Genomic DNA, 18308 nt, shown 5'->3' on the forward strand with positions numbered 1-18308 from the left:
ACTACTGTGATGTATGTCTTATTATCAGTTTGGCATGGTCCATCTCTGTTTTCCATTACAAGGGCTCTGCGATGTGTAGTAGAGGAAGCCGGAAGCCCTCTTCCAACCGAAGCTACTTTCGAAGCTAAGAAAGAGAAGGACCTACCTGGCAGCCTTCTGTTTGCAACATATCATCTGTGGTGTGCCGCAAACCTTTTGTGAAGAATACGGTAACAAAGCCTGATCACTACGGATTGCATATAAAGCCTCTGAGCTTAGTAAATTCCACTAAACCTTAATTTCTCAAGTTTCTCCCGAGCTCCCTTATCTTCTTACCCCTCAAGAAATCATGTCCCATGAGCGTTCCACCCATATTCTATCAAGTGCTAGATGGCGTCACTAAATATGTATACGTGCTTTTCGTAGGGGCAACAATGAACTATATAGTTAATCGATCCTATAATTCTCATATCCGTCTACCAATAATGTCGAAATAGAGCGGAAATTGGAGGAAGACTGCAGACGGATGTACTCACGCCTTCTAGTGGCTAGTGAGGTGCTAGGCTAAGGTTCAATATCGCATTGGATCCCGTCACTATGTGTGGTTAATTTCTCCTCGTCCCCACGTGTCAGCAGAATTCTATTCTTCTCTTTGATACCTCTTACCATCTAATCCTCCAAGAGCCGTAACACATCAAGAGGTCTGCTGCTTGACAGACGAATACGCTCTTTGAGATCCCTTTGAGAGTGCCCGAATCATGCCGCCCTGGGCAAGACAATACTCGGCCTAATTTTCAATGCAAAGTTTCAGTCCAGATGGCCTCGACCAGACTGCGGCAGTATCATTAGACGACCAGCAGAGGTCTAGAGGCATGAAGCAAACGACTACGAAGTCTTCTCGTCAACTAACTAAAGCAGACATACGAGTCAGAGTTGAAGAAAAGATCAGACGGTTCTTTGTTGAACTACTACATGTATCGTGGCCCTTACCAATGAGGCATAGGGACCTACCTTCTTAAAGCCCAGTCTTGCAACTTCTTACTTTCCTGCTGCATAGCTGGTTGCCAGGCTGGACTCTGTATAGGCCATTGCCTTAGGAAGACTTGACCTGGCAATCAAGCAGAAGGTCATTTCTGATTAATTCACTGCAATTCGAGTATTCCTAACGGTTCTGACAAAGAAAAATTTATCCTCGTCTATCTCATCATTCACTTATCTGTGTTGAGATATTCTTTCATATACCTACCGTCACCGATTCACTTTACACAAGGCCCTCTGGATTATAGATATAAAAGGACGTTCAGGCCGACCACGCAGAAGAAACAATGCAAAGCACATTACATGGAGCATTCATCATCACCTAAAGACACTACCCACCATCTTCACGCCACCATGAACACGAATCCCAGCGCTCCGACAATGGCAATGACTGCTTCCCAGCCAGTCCTCCACATCGGAGTTTGGGACATCATTCTCGAGCAGCTTGCTGCGGCAGGGGACCATGGTACTCTGGCAAATTGCACTCGTCTCAATAAGGAATTGTCTGAGCTAGCTTCTCGACACCTCTACAGGTAAGCAGAGACCCCTAGAAAGAATGATGCCCACCCTCCCCATAAGAGAGTTGTTCATTAACCAGATAGCAGTGCTCAGTTTTGTCCTCCCCGGTACTGGGGAGGAGATGCTACAGAAAGCCTTTGGGCGAATCTGTCTGCCGACATGTTGGTTTGCGAGCAGCATCCAGACGCGAACGAGGCCTTCCCTGCTACTTACCACCCATACCTGCTCTATATACGCCATCTGAACCTTCTCAACTTCCTCTCAGTCCACGGGTGCAGACCGTTCCCCGACCAGCGGTTCGTTGCTGTGAACCGTGAGGCTGCCCAGCAGAGCCCCGGGTCCACGACCGATCAAAGCATTGTTGCGGCGAATCATATCACTGCCGAAACCCCGAGCATCGGATGCTTTGGAGAGCGCCTCCTCCGTCAGCTGGCTCAAATGTCCAAAGAGAAAGGCTTGAACGTCATGCTCAAGAGCTTGACGGCAGACTGGTGGCAGAATGTCCGGCCAGTCATTCATACCTTTAGGAAGCTGGAGAGTCTCTCTCTTGTATTTCTCGATGACTTGGACAAGTCTGCAGCCGAGTTGATCACGACACACCTACCAATGTTGACAAGCATTTCAGTAGTACAGGCTGATGACTCTGAAATTGCTTCCTTTGCAGACTTCGTCTCGAGGCTGCCGCCGACTCAGCTGCGTTCGTTCGACTGCTCCCTTAATCAGACGCAGATGCCACTTTTGGAAGCAATTGCGCAGCACACTTGTCTCCAGGAACTAACTTTGCAATTCGTCGTTCGCCCTCCTTTCGAGTTGTATCGACTGTTTGAGCTGACAAACTTGACATCACTGACCCTCAGCTTCAACTACCAGCCGTCGCCTCAAAATCGGTCGAGATTCAAGAGATGGGCAGAAGAGAACCGCGGCAAGGTTACAGACTGGCTCAAATCTTGCCAGGCTCTTCGCAGTCTCCATCTCTTCCGCTTTCCAGACCTCGTTCCCGCGGTTGCTGATGCTCTTCCCCACCTACATCTACGCAGATTACGCATTTTCTCGACGGGATGCTACGAAGGCTTCTATGAAGCACTTGAGACGCAGCAGCTTGAGTATCTCTTCTTAGCCGAGTGCTCCGAAGAAGGCCTCGTCAACCCTACTTCAAGGTCGAAAGAACGAGGCGAGCTCGTCATGAAAGCAGTGACAGCCATGCCGTGTCTTCGGGATCTGCGACTGCACACTTACTCCACCCTGGACTGTAGTGCGCTCGATAACATTGCCAAACATGTACCGAAGCTCCAAACTCTATCTTTCGTCTGCCGAAAGGGTGAGAACTCGACCTGGACACTCCGCGCTCTCGAAGGCTTCAAACACCTCACCAGCCTAACAGTCCTGGGCCACACCAAGTTCTCGTCGCGCGAGATACTCTACTGGGTCAGCTACATGCATTGCCATCAGCGCCCCGGCGGCTTCAGGCTGAGCCTTCCTGCACAAGATCCGCGGTCTTGGTACCGAGGAATGAGAGCCCCGGCCCAGATAGTGCCTTCCACCAACGACCCGGCGACGGCAACTCTGAAGCAGGTGTTAAAGTGGCTGGCCGTATTTGGAAGGGAGCGCCACTGGCGGGGCAATGACTATGAGGCTGAAGAAGAACGCATGTTTGTACAGCTTTGGGGCGATGCCAGGGGCCCGGCTGAGGGGCTGCAGCTTCTCAGAGGCTCAGGGCCGTATGCGCCGTGGTCAGGCTTGATGCATAGCACAGGTCTGCCTATAGCTTGGAGGAGCTTTATCTAAGTCACAGCCAAAGTAATGTTTGTAGCTGGGGCAAGTTGGTAGTTGAATAAATCATAGGTTATAGTAACTTCCGAGATGAAGTATGAGGTGAGGTTGAGTCAAGACGCAGGAGCTATTAGGTGTCGCACCGCACCTGCTTTGAATATCTGGGGGAAGTTACGTTCTTGGAGCCGCCCCGCAGTACCTAGGTACCCCACGACCACTTTACGCGCCCTGACGCGCTTCGCCACCCCTCTCACATTGAAGCAAACCTAACGCAGTGAACTAACATCGACCTTCCTGACATCCGTGACTCAAGCGTCAATGATATCATAACTTCAATCTAGACTTCTGCGGTGCCACGATGGCTGTCCTCAACTTCACGCTCAGCGAGGACGCTGTCGCCGCCTTCCGCGACGTCCTCGCCTGCCTGAACAAGTTCAGCGATGAGGTCTCCCTCGAAGCCAAGAAGGACAAGGTCAGTCACCTCTTGTCCAGGCACTGCAAACGACGAACCCCTATATTGACCGAATTGTATGTAGTTGGTCCTCACAGCACTCAATGCGTCCAAGTCGGCATACTCCTGCTTCACATTCACCACCAACCGCTTCTGCTCCCGCTACCAGTTCGAGGGAAGTGCGCAGTATCGGGACAAGTTCTACTGCACGCTGTATACCAGGGTATGATTCTCACTGAAATTCCGACATGGATATTGAGAGCCTCATTGTTCTGCAGTCACTCGCCTCCATCTTCCGAAGCCGTGCAGGTGGCGATCCTCAGCGTGATCGCGAGAAGGAGAGCACGATCGATCGTTGTGATGTCGCTATTGAAGATGGACCAGGTGTCAAGAGTCGCTTCATCGTGAAACTAGTTTTCCGGAATGGTATGCTTATTAGTCTGGATCAGCACGACACAGAAGTTACTGATCAGTGATTCAGGTGTCACATCTACACATCGACTGCCGTTCGAGGTTGCGGTGCCAGTGCACGCCAAATTCGACCGAGATGAAGCGATCCACCATTGGACCATCCCGTCGCGGACTTTGAGGCAACTGATGGAACACTTTGGTCCTGGAGTCGAGCTTCTGGATATTAACTCAGATGGCGAACATGTTAACTTCACATGCTACACAGAGAAGACGACAAATGGAGACGGTTGGCTTCAAACCTCCTTGGATATGTCTATCAATACTAACATCAGATGCAGAGGTTCTCAAGAAACCACTACACACATCAATCGCCATTGAGGTCGACGAATTCGAAGACATAGAAGTCGAGGATAAGCTCCGCATCGTTATCAGCGTCAAGGACTTCCGCGCCATTATCCAGCATGCCGGCATCACCGGCAACCACATCTCCGCTCGGTACTCTAACCCGGCGCGTCCGATATTGTTAACCTATCCCGGCGACGGCATAAGCTGCGAGTTCCTGCTCATGACAGTCGGCGAGAAGGGTAACCCGGCCCAGAAGACGAAGAAGGGAAAGGCGAAAGGCGCCCAGGCGGCTCCGCAGCAACAGCTCGAAGCCGCGTCTAGAAGACAGAGTGCTGCGCCGTCTGAGACCCCGCAGCCCCAGGAGCAGCCAACCGCGCAGAGTATGCCGCCTCCAGCGCTGTCGGCGTCTGCATCACGGAGTGGAATCGCCGCGCGCACTTCACTATTCGATTTGCGGCCATCACAGCGGCCGCCTCCCGCAACCATGGCTTCTCAAAGCCTGTTCGTGGACGACCAAGACGAACAGGCGTGGGAGCCCGTCAGGTATGAAGAGGACGATGATCCAGACTTGGATGCAAGACTTGGGTGGGATCATAGTAATCAGCCCGTAAGTCTCCCTGGCCCGATCGATCCACCTCGGACCATGATCTTAACCCACATGTCTCTTCAGACCGCTTCTTCCATGCACCTTGACCGCAAAGTCGCTGAAGAGAATGCCGAATTCGACCCGACTCCAGCCAGTAGCGCAGGATTGGAGCCCACACAGCGCCTTGACGATGTTAGGCGCCTGGGCTTATTCTACCAAGGCCCATGATCTATTTGGATGGATGGCAAGGTGATGAAGTTGCTGCCGTTCCGACTTCGAATAGCCCTTAGCCGGCAGAACCATGTTTGCACCAATTCCTCAACCGGTGATAATAGTCACCCAGCTAGTCGCGCAGCCCGCGCCGATACCCGCAATTTTAGAACCAGGAGGAATAAATCTTGACGACGCAATGACATTCCACCGTCCCTTAACATCGTTGTTCTCAACTTGCGGGCCGCAGTTGCCGTGCTCTCCCCATCCCCAAGCGAGCACATCGCCCGTCTCCGTGAAAGCAATGACATGTTCGCTCCCAATGGCAATCTTTGATAACTTTGGTAGGCTCCGCGGCGGGAGCTGACCGTGATCGTCTCTTCCCCACGCCATAAGCTCGCCGTCCTTCTTCAGGACATAAACATTACCCCAGCTTGCACCGACATCTGTCCACTCTGGTACGGAACTGGGCGCAGAGGACTTGATGTTCCATTTATCAGACCCCAGAACGAGCAGCTCTCCTGAATCTGGGGCTCCAAACAGACAAGTAAAGTCCTTTCCGCAGACAGCTCTTTCAACCTTGAAGTTGACGCCCTCTATCTTCCGCGGCGAGTAGACGACCGCCTCTGGGGATCCGCCTTGACCCTTGCGCACGTTGCCCCAGGCGTAGGCGTCGCCGTTGCTCAGGACCGCCACGGCATGACCCATACACGCCGCCAGATCCACGATCTCGTTCCCGGCCGGCGGGAATTCCTTGAAGAGGGTGGCGGACGGGGAACGGACGAGGAGCTCTCCGAGGCCCAGCTCGCCCTTTTGTCCGGCGCCGAAGCTGTAGATCTTGGTCTTCTTCCCCTCGGCGTCTCGTTCGACGACGAAGGAGGCTTCCCAGGTTGCGGCGATCAGGGCTGGTGTGGCGGGGGCGGCATTTGCTTCGTCCTTGCTGAGCTGGACTGGTTGGAATACTGGCTCGTCGGTCTCTGCTGCTGAGGTGAGGCCGCATGCGCCGCTGGTCGCGTCTCCGCTCCACCAGAGTTGTCCTGATTTTGTGAGGAGAAGGGTGTGGTTTCCGCCTGCTGCGATTTTGACTACTGGCGATTCGGTGTCCTCTGGGAAGAAGACGGCTTGCTTGGGGACGGAGACGTCTTCTTTGTGGCCGATACCGAGCTGGCCTGATCCATTTGATCCAACGGCGAAGAGAACAGACATCTTGACAAGTGTTTCGCCTTGATTCTATACTTTGGTCGGCAGCTGATGGAGCTTTCTCTCGACGAGGGGAGCTTCCGAAGCTTGGTAGCTTCTGCGGACCCCCGCGAAATATCGCAGTAAGCAGATTCGTCCCCCACCAGTGTCTCGTATGCATCTATGCAGTTCCATGGAGGGGACCTTTCGGCCAATCTTTCCCGCGTCTCCGCCAATGGATCCGCGCTGCAAAGATCAAAAAGCGGAACTTGAGCCGCCAACTTTTTTTTCTTCTCACCATTCGCATCACAACACTCTCGCAGAACAGTGCTCGCAGAACAGTGCTCGCAGACAGCGTCGCGACTCGATTTTCTCGATTCCGCGCCAGAGTTGTTCGTCGCTTGTGAGGATGTGAGAGGTTTTCACTTGGAGTAGAACCTTTTGCAGCCCTCTCCAACAGAAGCTCAATTTCACCCTGCGCAACGAAAATTTTCTAACCTGACAGGAAAAGCGCACACCGCACATAGCACGATGGCATCTTCGTCGGCTCTCCCTTCACCTCAGGCCGCCGCCGGCATCCCCGCTGGAATGGAAAATTTCGTGGTCGGCCTGATTGGTATGGGAGACATGGGGAAGATGTACGCGCAGAGGCTTTCTGCCGCTGGATGGAAGTGAGTAATTGTTCATTCCCCAGCTGGGCCTCTGCGCTATTCGATTCTTCTGGTAAGCTTCTTCTCCCGTTCTGTTCACACCCTCCTTCAACACCACCACATCCCCCCCATTGGTCATGATGACAAGAGCGCATTTGGCTAGAGTATCGCCCAAGGCATTCTCGGGTAACCATTCTGGCCCCGGGTACCGCCGAGGGCCTTCCATGATGATACACCTAGCTACCTTAAACTTTACCTGTCTGAACCTTCACAATCATTCTGTTCTTGATTACGATTCGCATCTTCGAAGAACAGCGAAGCTAACAAAGCTTTTCAGGAATCTGCAATAGCTTCATGCCCTATCTTTGCTATACCAACCGCTCAGCTTATGCTGTGTCGGAGAAAAAAGAGGAGGATCTGCAAGAAGGGGGAAGATGGCTGACGTCCCGGGTGTCGGCAGGATCATGGCTTGTGACCAGGAAGAAAAGTACGAGAGCCTGAAAGAAGAGTTCTCTGGAAATGTATGGGAATGCCACCAGACCTGCCCTGCCGCACGCTTTCGAGCGTGGGAACCCCTCGGTGTTCATCCCCGGCTGAGCAGTTTTTTGATAGAACAATGTACAAATCTGCCGAAATGGCCACTACGTCTCCCGCGCCAGCGACTACATCATTTACAGCGTTGAAGCTGCCGCCATTGACCGCGTGATCGCCCAGTATGGACCATGTATGACCTTTCCCCTGTTGCCAATGCCATCTCTGCCCATGCTTCCCAGCCTATTCTCAACCCACGAGAGGCTCATCATAGTCTAACATGATCCTCCAGCAACCAAGCTCGGCGCCATCGTCGGCGGCCAAACCTCCTGCAAGGCCCCCGAGATCACAGCTTTTGAGCGCCACCTCCCCACCGACGTCGAAATCGTCTCCTGCCACTCCCTCCACGGCCCCAACGTCGACCCGCGCAACCAACCCCTCGTCATCATCGGCCACCGCGCGTCCGCCGCCGCCGTCGCGAGAGTCGAGACCGTCCTCTCCGTCCTCGGCTCCAAGCACGTCCACCTCACGGCCCTCGAGCACGACCGCATCACCGCCGACACCCAGGCCGTCACCCACGCCGCCTTCCTCTCCATGGGCAAGGCCTGGCACGCAAACACCCAGTTCCCCTGGGAAATGTCGCGCTACGTCGGCGGCGTGGAGAACGTCAAGATCAACATCATGCTGCGCATCTACTCCCAAAAGTGGCACGTCTACGCCGGCCTCGCGATCCTCAACCCCGAGGCCCGCAAGCAAATCTCCCAGTTCGCCCGCTCCGTCACGGACCTGTACAAGCTCATGCTCGAAGGCAACGCCGCCGCCCTCCGCGCCCGCGTTCTCGCCGCAAAGGAAAAGGTGTTCGGCCACGACGGCAGCCCCAAGTGGGCGGACCGGCCCCTCCTGAACCCGGACCTCCTCGAGCGCTTCTCCCTCGGGAAGAAGGAGGACCAGACGGAGCCGCAGCGCGCAAACAACCACCTCAGCTTGCTGGCCATGGTGGACTGCTGGGCGCAGCTGGGCATCGTTCCCTACGACCACATGATTTGCTCGACGCCGCTGTTCCGGCTGTGGCTCGGCGTCGCGGAGCACCTCTTCCGCAGCCGCGAGCTGCTCGACGACGCGCTGCGGACGGCGGTGGAGGACCACACGTACCGCTCCGACGATCTCGAGTTCACGTTCGCGGCGAGGGGGTGGGCCGAATGCGTTTCGCTGGGTCACTTTGAGACGTGGAAGAACCGGTTCGAGACGACGCAGCAGTTCTTCCAGCCTCGGTTCAAGGATGCCGTGGCTGTGGGCAATGCCATGATGAAGGCTGTGTTGGAGAGCACCAAGGATTGATGATGGACGTTTTGTGTGTGATGGGAATGGGGATAGAGCTCATGAAATGTAGTTATGATGGATGATTTCCATTGATTGACAGAGCCTTGGCAGGCTTCCCTTGTCCTACACTTGTCTACTGCCCACCTCTCTATTGGGGTATATGCCGTACCAGAAAGCGATGTCGGCAATTCCTATTCGCAATCGGGGGAATCCTTTTGTGCAATCCAACGCCTTAGCAACCAACACCGCTGGTCCCAACACCGCTACTCTTCTTGCCATGTCGACTTCTCAAACCTGAGTGATCAAGTCCGCCTCATGCATCTCCACGCTCTCTTCCAAGACGGCCACACCGTTCGGGACAGTGAGAGGCTGTGCGAGGAAGTTTCTCTGCTCTTTCTCCTGTTCCTCCATCTCTGTGGCGTCGTCGCCAAGATGGCCACCTACACCGGCCGGAAGACTCGCGGTTGAAGCCGTTGTGTCCAGCCAAGAAGAGTCGTCTTCATTAGGTTCGGAAGGGTTCTCGACTTCGGCGGCCAGGTTTGGGGTCCCTGGGGATCGAGGCAGATTGGCGTGTGGGAGAAGAAGAGTGTAAGGGGTCACTGGGCGCGGTTCGAGTGACGCAGGGCCGCTTATATTGAGCTGCTCTGCCAAGTGGCTCGCTAGCTGAGCATCGCTGATGTACCTGCTCGTGTCTGAAGATGATGCAGAGGATCCGGTTGAGGCCTGGAAAGCATGTTAAAAATTACCCATAAAACGATGAAATGTATAATCCTCGCCGGCAGCATGGAAGGTTTACTCACCCTTGAGGATGATCGAAGACCAATGTTGGCAAGCAATTGAGAATTGCACACGGGTCTCTCGCGAAAGAGGTGGAAGCCGTAGCCGGTGGCGGCGGTGGCAGGAATGTTGCCCTTAGCAATACCATCCAGACTAATATACGCTCGGTCTGCTCCGCCGGGGCGACAGTACGAGCAGATCTTGTACTGACACTCATCTTTGGACTTGGGAACCCAAGGAGTGGACATGTTGGTCTCTAGAATGTCGTCCAGGTCGTAGGTACTGGACGAATGCGTGCCATCGTGGCCTTGATTAGGTGCCGGCTTCGCTCGGAAAGATTCTCGACGAAGGACATCTCCAAGCTAGATGGTAGTAAGCGCATCAGAATATGCAAAGGTCTTTTGTGTTGGATTAACGTACGTGCTTTCGTTGATTAAAGATGGTCATGAGTTGATCGGTCGTGTAGGTGGTCGTGATATCCCTCGGGGGCATCTCCTCGAGAAAGCTGGCAGCATTCCCTGATCGTTTCTCCGGACCGCGGTTCCTTGGCTGAACAGCAGTAATCAGAAGCCTACCGATATCATCAAAGGTGACCTGGAATATCAATACCATGTTCGTATCGCGATGCTGCATAAGCTAACCTCTTCGCCATTGGAGATGCAATTGCGCAAGATCTCCTCCTGGTCCTGGCTACACCGGTACAGCCATCCGAAGTGCCCGTAGTTACCGCAAGAATCGCATCTGAGGATGTAGCTGTACACTCGAACCATTGTGACGTGTGTGCAAGCGCCGTAGGGACGCGCCTGGCGGTGTGTCGGCTGAGGTGCCATACTGATATCGGACAGCCCAAGTTGCGGCACACAATTCTCGAGGAGATAGCCGCCCGATGATGGGGATGGGTGTTTAGATGATACTCCTAGGTGCGGTTGTCATGGAGTAAGGTGTTGTAGGAGGTGACCTTGGCTCAGTACTGTATGTTGAGGAACTTGGAGGAGGGAGCCCATATGGGTGATTGCACTTGAGAGGAAGGTACAGCTGTTGCTCATGGTGGGAAGGAGCGGCCGACTCACTCATCTTTCATCCCGACCTTCACCATGAGATGCATGAGATGAAAGAAGAGCCAATGAAAACCTAATCCTGAGTGTTCGATGAGGTATATACAAGGCAGGGCAGACACTTCACTCCAGGTTCTACTGCTTCATTATCAAAAGTGCCTAAGGTCGTGTCTAGAGGACTGTGTTTCTGAGGCCCTGACTTTTATGAAGCCCATGTATATCTTGAGATGTGAGACGATCGTGTTGTCTTGCCTTATTACATACTCCTTTAAATCGTAGTCCGGTTGTTCAATGAGCTTTGTTAAAGCTGTTCTTCGATTAGGTGGAACATATTTAGTTGTCCAGTGTCTTGGATGACAAAGACATCAAATTGAACAACGGTCAGCAAGCGCCACATATTTTCGTTTCGAATAATTCTTTTCTCTGTTTGATACCTCTCACAACTTGCAAAATGGAAACGTCAAGATGAAGTTTGTTTGAGATCAATGACATCGTGAGTTTAACGCCGACATTCTGGCACATGGTTGAGGATGAAGATACGACACACACGTCGACTAAATGAGTACGCGGTGAACAGACCTATGATTGAAATAGTTGATCGGCATTCTCACCGTACTTTTCAGACATTGGATGCGTTGGTGCATACTTATGACCTTGCCGATTCCATGTCGATCATGAGCACATGTGATCAAGAACGGCGTCTGATTGTACGGGATTCAGTTGACAGTCGTGAAACGGCCTCTACGTCTATATACCCAAAGTCCGTCTTTAATTGAGGTCAGCAGGGCCTGAGAGGTAAAGCGTGGTTGAATAGACACAACTTGACATGGCTCATCTGATAATCCCGGCACAGACCGAGAATATTTGACAAAACCTAGTTACCGTATGCTGTGAACACACTGTATCCAGACTCTGAGATGCAAAGCCTGGCATCGGGACTAGAAGAAAAGTCGTTCGGATGACCTTCGGACGACCCGGGAGGGCAGAGCATGAAGCTTCGTCATTAAACTAGCTGAAGTGAGGGGACGACTGGAAGGGGTCAACCCGGCATTGCGGTAAGATGGTCGGCAGGTGCAGACAAACAAACAAAGTTGGACTTCCTCCCACTCGGTTGGGATAAGGTAATAGCGTAAAGTGCGTGAGTGCATGAGAGGGGATGAGCTGGCGTGCGACGTGCATCTGTCTATTCGGTGCCGCCCGTCATTCTCTGGGCCGCTGCCGTCCCTCCCCCTCCTCTCAAGACTCATGGACCAAGGTGAAAAAAAAACAGACCTCGGGCCATTGGTAGAGAGCAGCCAATGAGACGCTCTTCTTGAATACACCCCTGCAGCTCCGTCCAGCTCTAGCCCGTCATGCAACATCCCGGTTGTGTTGCGCGGAGGAGGACGAATGAGCATTTCGCAGCAGCGAAGCTCTGGTCCAGCGTCGGCACCACCCCCATCAATTCAGTCAATTGCCCCCCCCAGCCCGAGGCCTGTCTTGTCGTGCTTGTCTGCCTCTAGTGGAAGTCTGCCGTGCCCAGGTCGTATCCGTACGCCCCCAAGGCCCCAGCTGTGTCAACCTCCTCGACCACACATCAACAACCCACTCCGTCGCTCCCTCTCTCTCTCTCTATCGCTGCCGCCCAACCTCCCCTCCTAACGACGGCTCAGACGCTCTCTTCACGTCCTGCGATCTCGAAGTAAAGTTGGTACGTTGCCCTGATTTCTTCACCTCTTCTCGTCTTGTTCGTGTCAATTGTGAATTGAGGGTCTCCGGCGAGCCAAGCTCCAGTCGCGCGCTATCAACCAATCGCACCTGGGTCGGTCGGCAGAGCGACGCGGTAAACAAATCATTGGCCCCCCGGCGCTGCCACTCCCTCCCACTCTGGAGCCGCAATTCAATTGACGAACACCCCCCGGAAAACCCATCGCAAACACCCTCAAAGACGGGCCTCCCAAGCTGATACTCCTCCCTTCACCGCAGTTTTCCCCGCGATTTTCTCGATTACGTTAGCGATACCCCGGAAACTTTAGCCCACCATGTCGGTCAAGTTCGAGAAGGACACGATAAAGAAGGGTGTCGAGGAGGTCAAGAAGGGCCTCATCGGTGAACCTCTGCCCGGTACCAGCGGCAAGCACCCCATCTCCGAGGCCATCGGCACCGCCATCACCGGCGGCAAGAAAAATGCGGGATCCAAGGGCTATCTTGCGGTTCGTCTTCCAATACCTCCACTCCGATCCGTCATGTGTGGGCGATACGATAGAATCGCTCGCTGCACCATGGTCGGGAGTATGATGATGCCAGGCCGAAATGCTGACGCTGTGCAACCCAGGCCTATATCAAGCAGCTCGAGCAGAACCCTCTCCGCACCAAGATGCTCACTGCTGGAACTCTCGCCGGTGCTCAGGAGCTGATCGCATCTTTCCTCGCCAAGGACCGCAACAAGCATGGCAACTACTTCACCTCGCGTGTGCCCAAGATGGCCGCCTACGGCGCCCTCGTCAGCGCGCCCCTCGGCCACTTCCTCATCTGGGCCCTGCAGAAGACCTTTGCTGGCCGCACCAGCTTGCGCGCCAAGATCCTGCAGATTATCGTCAGCAACTTGATTGTGAGTGGCATGACTTAGCGAGAGCCGTCTATGATGTGCGTGCTGACCCATCATCCGCAGATTGCGCCCATCCAAAACTCCATCTACCTCACCGCGATGGCCCTCATTGCTGGTGCCAAGACATACCACCAGGTCCGCGCGACCGTCAAGGTTGGCTTCTGGAAGGTCATGAAGGTCAGCTGGGTCACTTCCCCGCTGTGCTTGGCCTTCGCTCAGAAGTTCCTCCCTGATCAACTCTGGGTGCCCTTCTTCAACCTGGTGTCCTTCATCATCGGCACCTACATCAACACCATCACCAAGAAGAAGCGTCTTGCTGCCCTGCGCAAGAAGCACTTCGGTGACGGCCGCTCTCCCTCCATGGGAGGCCGCCCTGACGACTACCCCGGCCCCAAGGACTACCCTGGCCCGATGGGAGGTCCTAACCCCCCTTACTAAACGACTCTTCTATGGTGAGATGGTTGAGAGATGACAGCAAAATAACGCCCAGTTGATGAGAAATCTGGTAACATCTAATACGAAAACGATATCAGTCCTTTGGGGCGGATTTCTGGAGTTGAGGGGCGTGGAGGCAGTGTGAAGATACGCGAGCTGGGAGCAAGCGGCTTGGATGGACCGCAAACGACCGCCGAATATCCCTGTACAATTTGCTTGCTTCAAATGTTGCTATCATGTTATATGTCCCATGTGTCGGTAGATAGGTTCAAATGCGCTTGGATTTTTTTAAGTTCAGTATGCTTGATATTTCTGTCCAAGGCCCATCTTCCCAGGTCTATCTATATGCTGCATGATACGAGTTGACCCTATACCGCACGTTCTAGTGATGGATTTTCTTACTTTGTAAGGGTCTCTGAATATAATCGCCCATGACTGACTTGCGTATTCGAGACGTATACTTGCTTGGGATCAACCTGAGGTACCCTTTCATCTGATACCTCGATGCCACAACAGAAGCCCTCATAGGTCCCGCCAATTCCGTTCCTGTCACCAGCCAGGAGGCGCCCGTCTAGGTCGACGGGTCAGGTCAAACTGGCTGGGTGGTGGAGTGGTTTAAGGTCAACTTTCAATTATACGCCAACCAGCCTACTCGACGACAGGCTTAGCGAGTACCCGAGTTCGAATCCCAGCATGAGCACCAAGAGATGTAGCCACACCGGTGGTGAACTCTTTTTTTTTCTTGGTCCTTTCTACCTCCATAGGTAGTGGGCACCGCCTGTGTTGCTCATACTGGGAGTAAATCGTTTTTCTGTAGGTGTATGTGGTCCTTTACCGAGTGATCGCCTTCATCACTCCCCTGCCGTCGCCTCGCCGGTGTCGACCATGAAGCCAGGACTCCAGTACTCCCATTCGGGACACTGCTTGTCCACCCACAACATACCCTCGCCAAGAAGATCCTCCAAGGCAGTCTGGGCTCGTGCCCTCGGCCATCGAAGATTAACCATCAGCATCGAGATGCTCACGTATCCCAGCACTTGCACGGCCTCCAACACCGCGCTCTGGTCTGTGTTGAGCTCCTTGGGTACACTCCGGATGTACGACTTGCTTCCGACCTTGATGACGCTATGCGAGCTACCCAACGGCTTCAAAGTACCGACAGCTCTAAGCACGTCGTCCTCCGTCACCTCGCTCGCGCCCTCCATACGTCCCTTCATGATGCGCTCCCGAACCTCGCGGACGCCAATCAAGCCGCCGTTCTCGTCGCGCGTCGCGCTGCACACCTCCACCACGCGCACCGCCAGCTCGAAGTAGAAGTCGTTGACTGAACGGCCGAGCAGCTGCGCCCATATCGACGACGACCCACCCCCGCCCGAGGACGATGAAGAGGACGCGAGCGGGTCGACGCCGATGGCGGAGCACATGCGGGCGAACTGGGCGCGGAAGGACGGATTGGATCGGATATCTTTTGCATGGGTCTGCGCGAACTGTTGGAGTAGGGAGCGAAAGACGGAGAGCTGGGTCTCGAGGGCTTGGGAGTTGGTGGTGCGGAGGTTAGAGCCGTGGGATGCGTATTGCGCCGAGGTGATGCGGGAGCGGTCGAAGGCCGCGAGGCCGACGCCTTTGCGCGACATTCTTTGCGGTCTTCGTTTATCGGATCGTGGTATGTAGGATGATCGTGTGTGTAGGAAGGTGGTGGAGGATGACGTTCAGCCGGGGATATGTCACCGTAGTCGCGGGAGAAGGTGGAGGTTGCGAATAGAGGGGCGTTCGGTGGTCTTGGTGGATGCCCGTATCGGAAGGTTATCGAAGCCGATGAGTGACATACGGTTTCCCGGCGGACACTCCGCTCTCAATCTCGAAAGATGACATAATCTTTGAGAGATGGCCATAGATTCTCCACTGATCCGTTTTTATCCCAAAGCTGCGGCGGCCCACTAAGCGACTTCCACAATCGAGAACCAATTCCACATCACGTGCTTCACCCTCCCCACCCGGAGAATCACCGGCCGCACCAGCCACTAAACGGGCCCAAACCCCCAGCAGAAAGGGCACAACCCTTACTGAAATCCAACTCGCAAAATTTCGGTCTGAGTCTGTCTCCCAAAGCACCATAGACGCCTGCCTCACGATCGCGTTGCGAATTTCCTAACAGTCCCCCTCCATCCCGCAGCAACCATGTCGTCCACCCAGACCGTCCAGTGCTTCGGCAAGAAGAGAACCGCCACCGCCGTTGCCCAGTGCAAGGTACGATACCGATAAATTCCTCCTCCCCGAAGAAAGAGAGCAGCTCCGATTCAAGATTTGGCGAAGGAGGGGCGAAGGTGTTTTGGATACTTGGAAAATATGGAAGGCTGACTGTGTTTTGCGATTAGGCTGGCAAGGGCCTCGTCAAGGTCAACGGCAAGCCCCTCTCGCTTGTCCAGCCTGAGATCCTCCGCTTCAAGGTACGATTATTTATTCCGCGCGAAACTCCGTTGAATGAAGACTTGGTCGGCAAGAGATGGAAATCTGGAATGGGACCCACGGCATTGAGGAAAGGGACGCATTGGGTGAGCGCTACGATGCTACGCTCTGTCTACGGATGCGAAGAGTTGTGCGCAACGTAGCACTCACCCTTTGCTTGCCAATTCGCGAAATCGGTTCGAGGAAGAGAAGCGACCAGGGTCCACACAAGAAACCCGCATATCAAAACCTCCCAAGCCCGGACGAGCAAGAAACTAACCCGTCTTCCGCACCACAGGTCTACGAGCCCCTCCTCGTCCTTGGCCTCGACAAGTTCGCCAACATCGACATCCGCGTCCGCGTCACTGGTGGTGGTCACACTTCCCAGATCTACGCCATCCGTCAGGCCATTGCCAAGTCCGTCGTTGCCTACTACCAGAAGTTCGTCGACGAGCACTCCAAGAACATGCTCAAGCAGGCCCTCGTCCAGTTCGACCGTACCCTCCTCGTCGCCGACAACCGCCGGTGCGAGCCCAAGAAGTTCGGTGGTAAGGGTGCCCGCTCCAGATTCCAGAAGTCTTACCGTTAAACGGTACTTTTTCTGTTTTCTGGGAGAAGGTGTGGAACAGCCTGGGGAATTTGGGGGAATTTATGCGGCAGTCAACAAAAAACCTTGGGAAGGAAACTGTCGTGGTTTCCCGGGTCCGGTCAGCTTTTGGTGTTTCCCGCGAAAAATTTGGCAGTTACTGTTTTACGGGGGAGTCAAACGTGGATCAAAAGGATCTGGTCCCGTTCCTCTCCCTTTCTCGTTCGTCTTTTAAAGGAAACAAAGACTTTCGAAAAGGGATGGACGGCCAGAGAAAGCATTCGATTTCCGGGTCGATGCACATTGCATGGCATGCCTCGCGGTATCGCTGCTTGGCTTGGTTTGTAAAGGGTCAGGCAGGCAAATGAAACATTGAAACTTCATGACACGGCGTTCTGGGCTCGAGCTATGCGTGTGCCGTGTTTCTTTTTAATTTCACTTCCTTCTAATCCTTCTTTCGTTGCACTCTATGGTATGGCTTGGCACGGTTATGTCCCCCACGCAAGGGGGTATGATGGTTCTCCAACGATGACATCGAACAACATCCCCGCGTGTCCATTGTTTCTCTCCATGCCGGTCTTGTCTATGGTGTTTTACGCTCCTCGAGAGCTCGCGGGCCATCTTCCTCAGAAGGTTCTTCCTCGTACTCGTTCGCAATGAGTCGCAAAGTGTCCTCTTACCACACACCCTTTATTGCGTGTATCTCACCCTACATCGGTGAACTAAAGAGTGCTTCTGGAGAAGTCTTTACCTATACGCGAGGTATACCCACTTTGACCCGACCTCCTGCCTTGATGCCATTCGATATCTAGCACGTGTTCCTAAGCCCGGCGGCTCTCTCTTATCACTTCTCCAACATCCACTGGATGGCTAGTCACAGTCCTCCGTAGGCGGGGCTTCGAAGTCTGGTACAAAGCGAAGCTCATGTCTGCCTACCTGTTCGCCTTCAGCCACGGCTCGGTCTTCGGGCCCTTCGCGTGAGTCAGCTCCTTACTCATGTCATCGCTTCAGTCACGGCCGTCCGACAAGGTTGCACAAGCACTGGTCGCACATACACCTTCGCCCACAATAAGGGACGAGTGGGCAGTCACCAGTCACACAAAAATGACATCTCCTGAAGTTCTCGTCATCAGGAACAAAAGTAAATGATCAGTGGGAGGCTTGAACTCCCGGCCTTGGCATCACTCGACATCTCTGATGAGATATTAGTACCACGCTCTAACCAACTGAGCTAACCGACCAGCTGATTTGATGCATATGTTTGGGCTCGAAGCCCTAAACAAAGGGTATCGTGAGATTGCCCCCCCCACCTTGAAGACAAGGGTGGTGGTGGTTTGCGAGAAAATGGGGGGCTTTGGTCCACTGAGAGCATCAGTTAGACGCTCGCGGCCTTTATAGTGAAGTGACTACTCGTTAGATGTGGAGATGGAGTGT

The 18308-nt window shown here is 53.9% G+C and overlaps 8 protein-coding genes across 8 annotated transcripts; 5 read left to right on the forward strand and 3 right to left on the reverse strand.

The window, feature by feature from the left end:
• Positions 1-1398: 1398 nt before the first annotated feature.
• HER10_EVM0000726 (uncharacterized protein) lies at positions 1399-3321 on the forward strand (the record flags this gene model as incomplete). Its single annotated transcript, XM_035470495.1, has 2 exons — positions 1399-1550; positions 1623-3321. The coding sequence occupies 2 exons, from the start codon at positions 1399-1401 to the stop codon at positions 3319-3321; spliced, it is 1851 nt and encodes a 616-aa protein (XP_035327542.1).
• A 257-nt stretch (positions 3322-3578) lies between these two features.
• HER10_EVM0005406 (uncharacterized protein) lies at positions 3579-6607 on the forward strand. The gene is made up of 5 exons (XM_035482980.1): positions 3579-3778; positions 3843-3980; positions 4036-4183; positions 4239-4454; positions 4507-6607. Exons 1-5 carry the CDS (start codon positions 3665-3667, stop codon positions 5325-5327), a joined length of 1437 nt encoding a protein of 478 aa, XP_035327985.1. The 5' UTR covers positions 3579-3664; the 3' UTR covers positions 5328-6607.
• On the reverse strand, positions 5418-6515 carry HER10_EVM0010340 (RCC1 domain-containing protein; the record flags this gene model as incomplete). Its single annotated transcript, XM_035479803.1, has 1 exon — positions 5418-6515. One exon carries the CDS (start codon positions 6513-6515, stop codon positions 5418-5420), a length of 1098 nt encoding a protein of 365 aa, XP_035328427.1.
• A 190-nt stretch (positions 6608-6797) lies between the features above and the next one.
• Positions 6798-9109, forward strand: HER10_EVM0013159 (prephenate dehydrogenase). The gene is made up of 4 exons (XM_035482523.1): positions 6798-7159; positions 7599-7659; positions 7751-7862; positions 7962-9109. Exons 1-4 carry the CDS (start codon positions 7020-7022, stop codon positions 9005-9007), a joined length of 1359 nt encoding a protein of 452 aa, XP_035328674.1. The 5' UTR covers positions 6798-7019; the 3' UTR covers positions 9008-9109.
• Positions 9110-9277: 168 nt separating this feature from the next.
• Positions 9278-10596, reverse strand: HER10_EVM0009098 (uncharacterized protein; the record flags this gene model as incomplete). The annotated part of the gene is made up of 4 exons (XM_035478597.1): positions 9278-9712; positions 9790-10128; positions 10187-10360; positions 10408-10596. The coding sequence occupies 4 exons, from the start codon at positions 10594-10596 to the stop codon at positions 9278-9280; spliced, it is 1137 nt and encodes a 378-aa protein (XP_035328317.1).
• Positions 10597-12292: 1696 nt separating this feature from the next.
• Positions 12293-14135, forward strand: HER10_EVM0000603 (Mpv17/PMP22 family protein). Its single transcript, XM_035470377.1, has 3 exons — positions 12293-13013; positions 13136-13411; positions 13472-14135. Exons 1-3 carry the CDS (start codon positions 12843-12845, stop codon positions 13844-13846), a joined length of 822 nt encoding a protein of 273 aa, XP_035327531.1. The 5' UTR covers positions 12293-12842; the 3' UTR covers positions 13847-14135.
• Positions 14136-14163: 28 nt separating this feature from the next.
• HER10_EVM0003556 (EAP30/Vps36 family protein) lies at positions 14164-15627 on the reverse strand. Its single transcript, XM_035473229.1, has one exon. It carries the CDS (start codon positions 15475-15477, stop codon positions 14695-14697), a length of 783 nt encoding a protein of 260 aa, XP_035327807.1. The 5' UTR covers positions 15478-15627; the 3' UTR covers positions 14164-14694.
• A 273-nt stretch (positions 15628-15900) lies between these two features.
• On the forward strand, positions 15901-17273 carry HER10_EVM0009432 (ribosomal protein S9/S16). Its single transcript, XM_035478919.1, has 3 exons — positions 15901-16090; positions 16219-16290; positions 16587-17273. The coding sequence occupies exons 1-3, from the start codon at positions 16022-16024 to the stop codon at positions 16875-16877; spliced, it is 432 nt and encodes a 143-aa protein (XP_035328343.1). The 5' UTR covers positions 15901-16021; the 3' UTR covers positions 16878-17273.
• The last annotated feature ends 1035 nt before the right edge of the window (positions 17274-18308 follow it).

This window comes from Colletotrichum scovillei, assembly GCF_011075155.1.
Source record: "Colletotrichum scovillei strain TJNH1 chromosome Unknown Contig00010, whole genome shotgun sequence".
NCBI classification, from domain to species: Eukaryota; Fungi; Ascomycota; class Sordariomycetes; order Glomerellales; family Glomerellaceae; genus Colletotrichum; species Colletotrichum scovillei.

Coding starts and splice junctions, on each gene's coding strand:
- HER10_EVM0005406 (XM_035482980.1), top strand. CDS start 3,665: ATGGCTGTCCTCAACTTCACGCTCAGCGAGGACGCTGTCGCCGCCTTC. Junction 4,184..4,238: donor GAAACTAGTTTTCCGGAATG/GTATGCTTATTA, acceptor TCAGTGATTCAG/GTGTCACATCTACACATCGA. Junction 4,455..4,506: donor GAAGACGACAAATGGAGACG/GTTGGCTTCAAA, acceptor CATCAGATGCAG/AGGTTCTCAAGAAACCACTA.
- HER10_EVM0013159 (XM_035482523.1), top strand. CDS start 7,020: ATGGCATCTTCGTCGGCTCTCCCTTCACCTCAGGCCGCCGCCGGCATC. Junction 7,160..7,598: donor CTTTCTGCCGCTGGATGGAA/GTGAGTAATTGT, acceptor GGGTGTCGGCAG/GATCATGGCTTGTGACCAGG. Junction 7,660..7,750: donor AAGAAGAGTTCTCTGGAAAT/GTATGGGAATGC, acceptor GTTTTTTGATAG/AACAATGTACAAATCTGCCG.
- HER10_EVM0000603 (XM_035470377.1), top strand. CDS start 12,843: ATGTCGGTCAAGTTCGAGAAGGACACGATAAAGAAGGGTGTCGAGGAG. Junction 13,014..13,135: donor GATCCAAGGGCTATCTTGCG/GTTCGTCTTCCA, acceptor TGTGCAACCCAG/GCCTATATCAAGCAGCTCGA. Junction 13,412..13,471: donor TTATCGTCAGCAACTTGATT/GTGAGTGGCATG, acceptor CATCATCCGCAG/ATTGCGCCCATCCAAAACTC.
- HER10_EVM0003556 (XM_035473229.1), bottom strand. CDS start 15,477: ATGTCGCGCAAAGGCGTCGGCCTCGCGGCCTTCGACCGCTCCCGCATC.
- HER10_EVM0009432 (XM_035478919.1), top strand. CDS start 16,022: ATGTCGTCCACCCAGACCGTCCAGTGCTTCGGCAAGAAGAGAACCGCC. Junction 16,091..16,218: donor CCGCCGTTGCCCAGTGCAAG/GTACGATACCGA, acceptor TTTTGCGATTAG/GCTGGCAAGGGCCTCGTCAA. Junction 16,291..16,586: donor CTGAGATCCTCCGCTTCAAG/GTACGATTATTT, acceptor TCCGCACCACAG/GTCTACGAGCCCCTCCTCGT.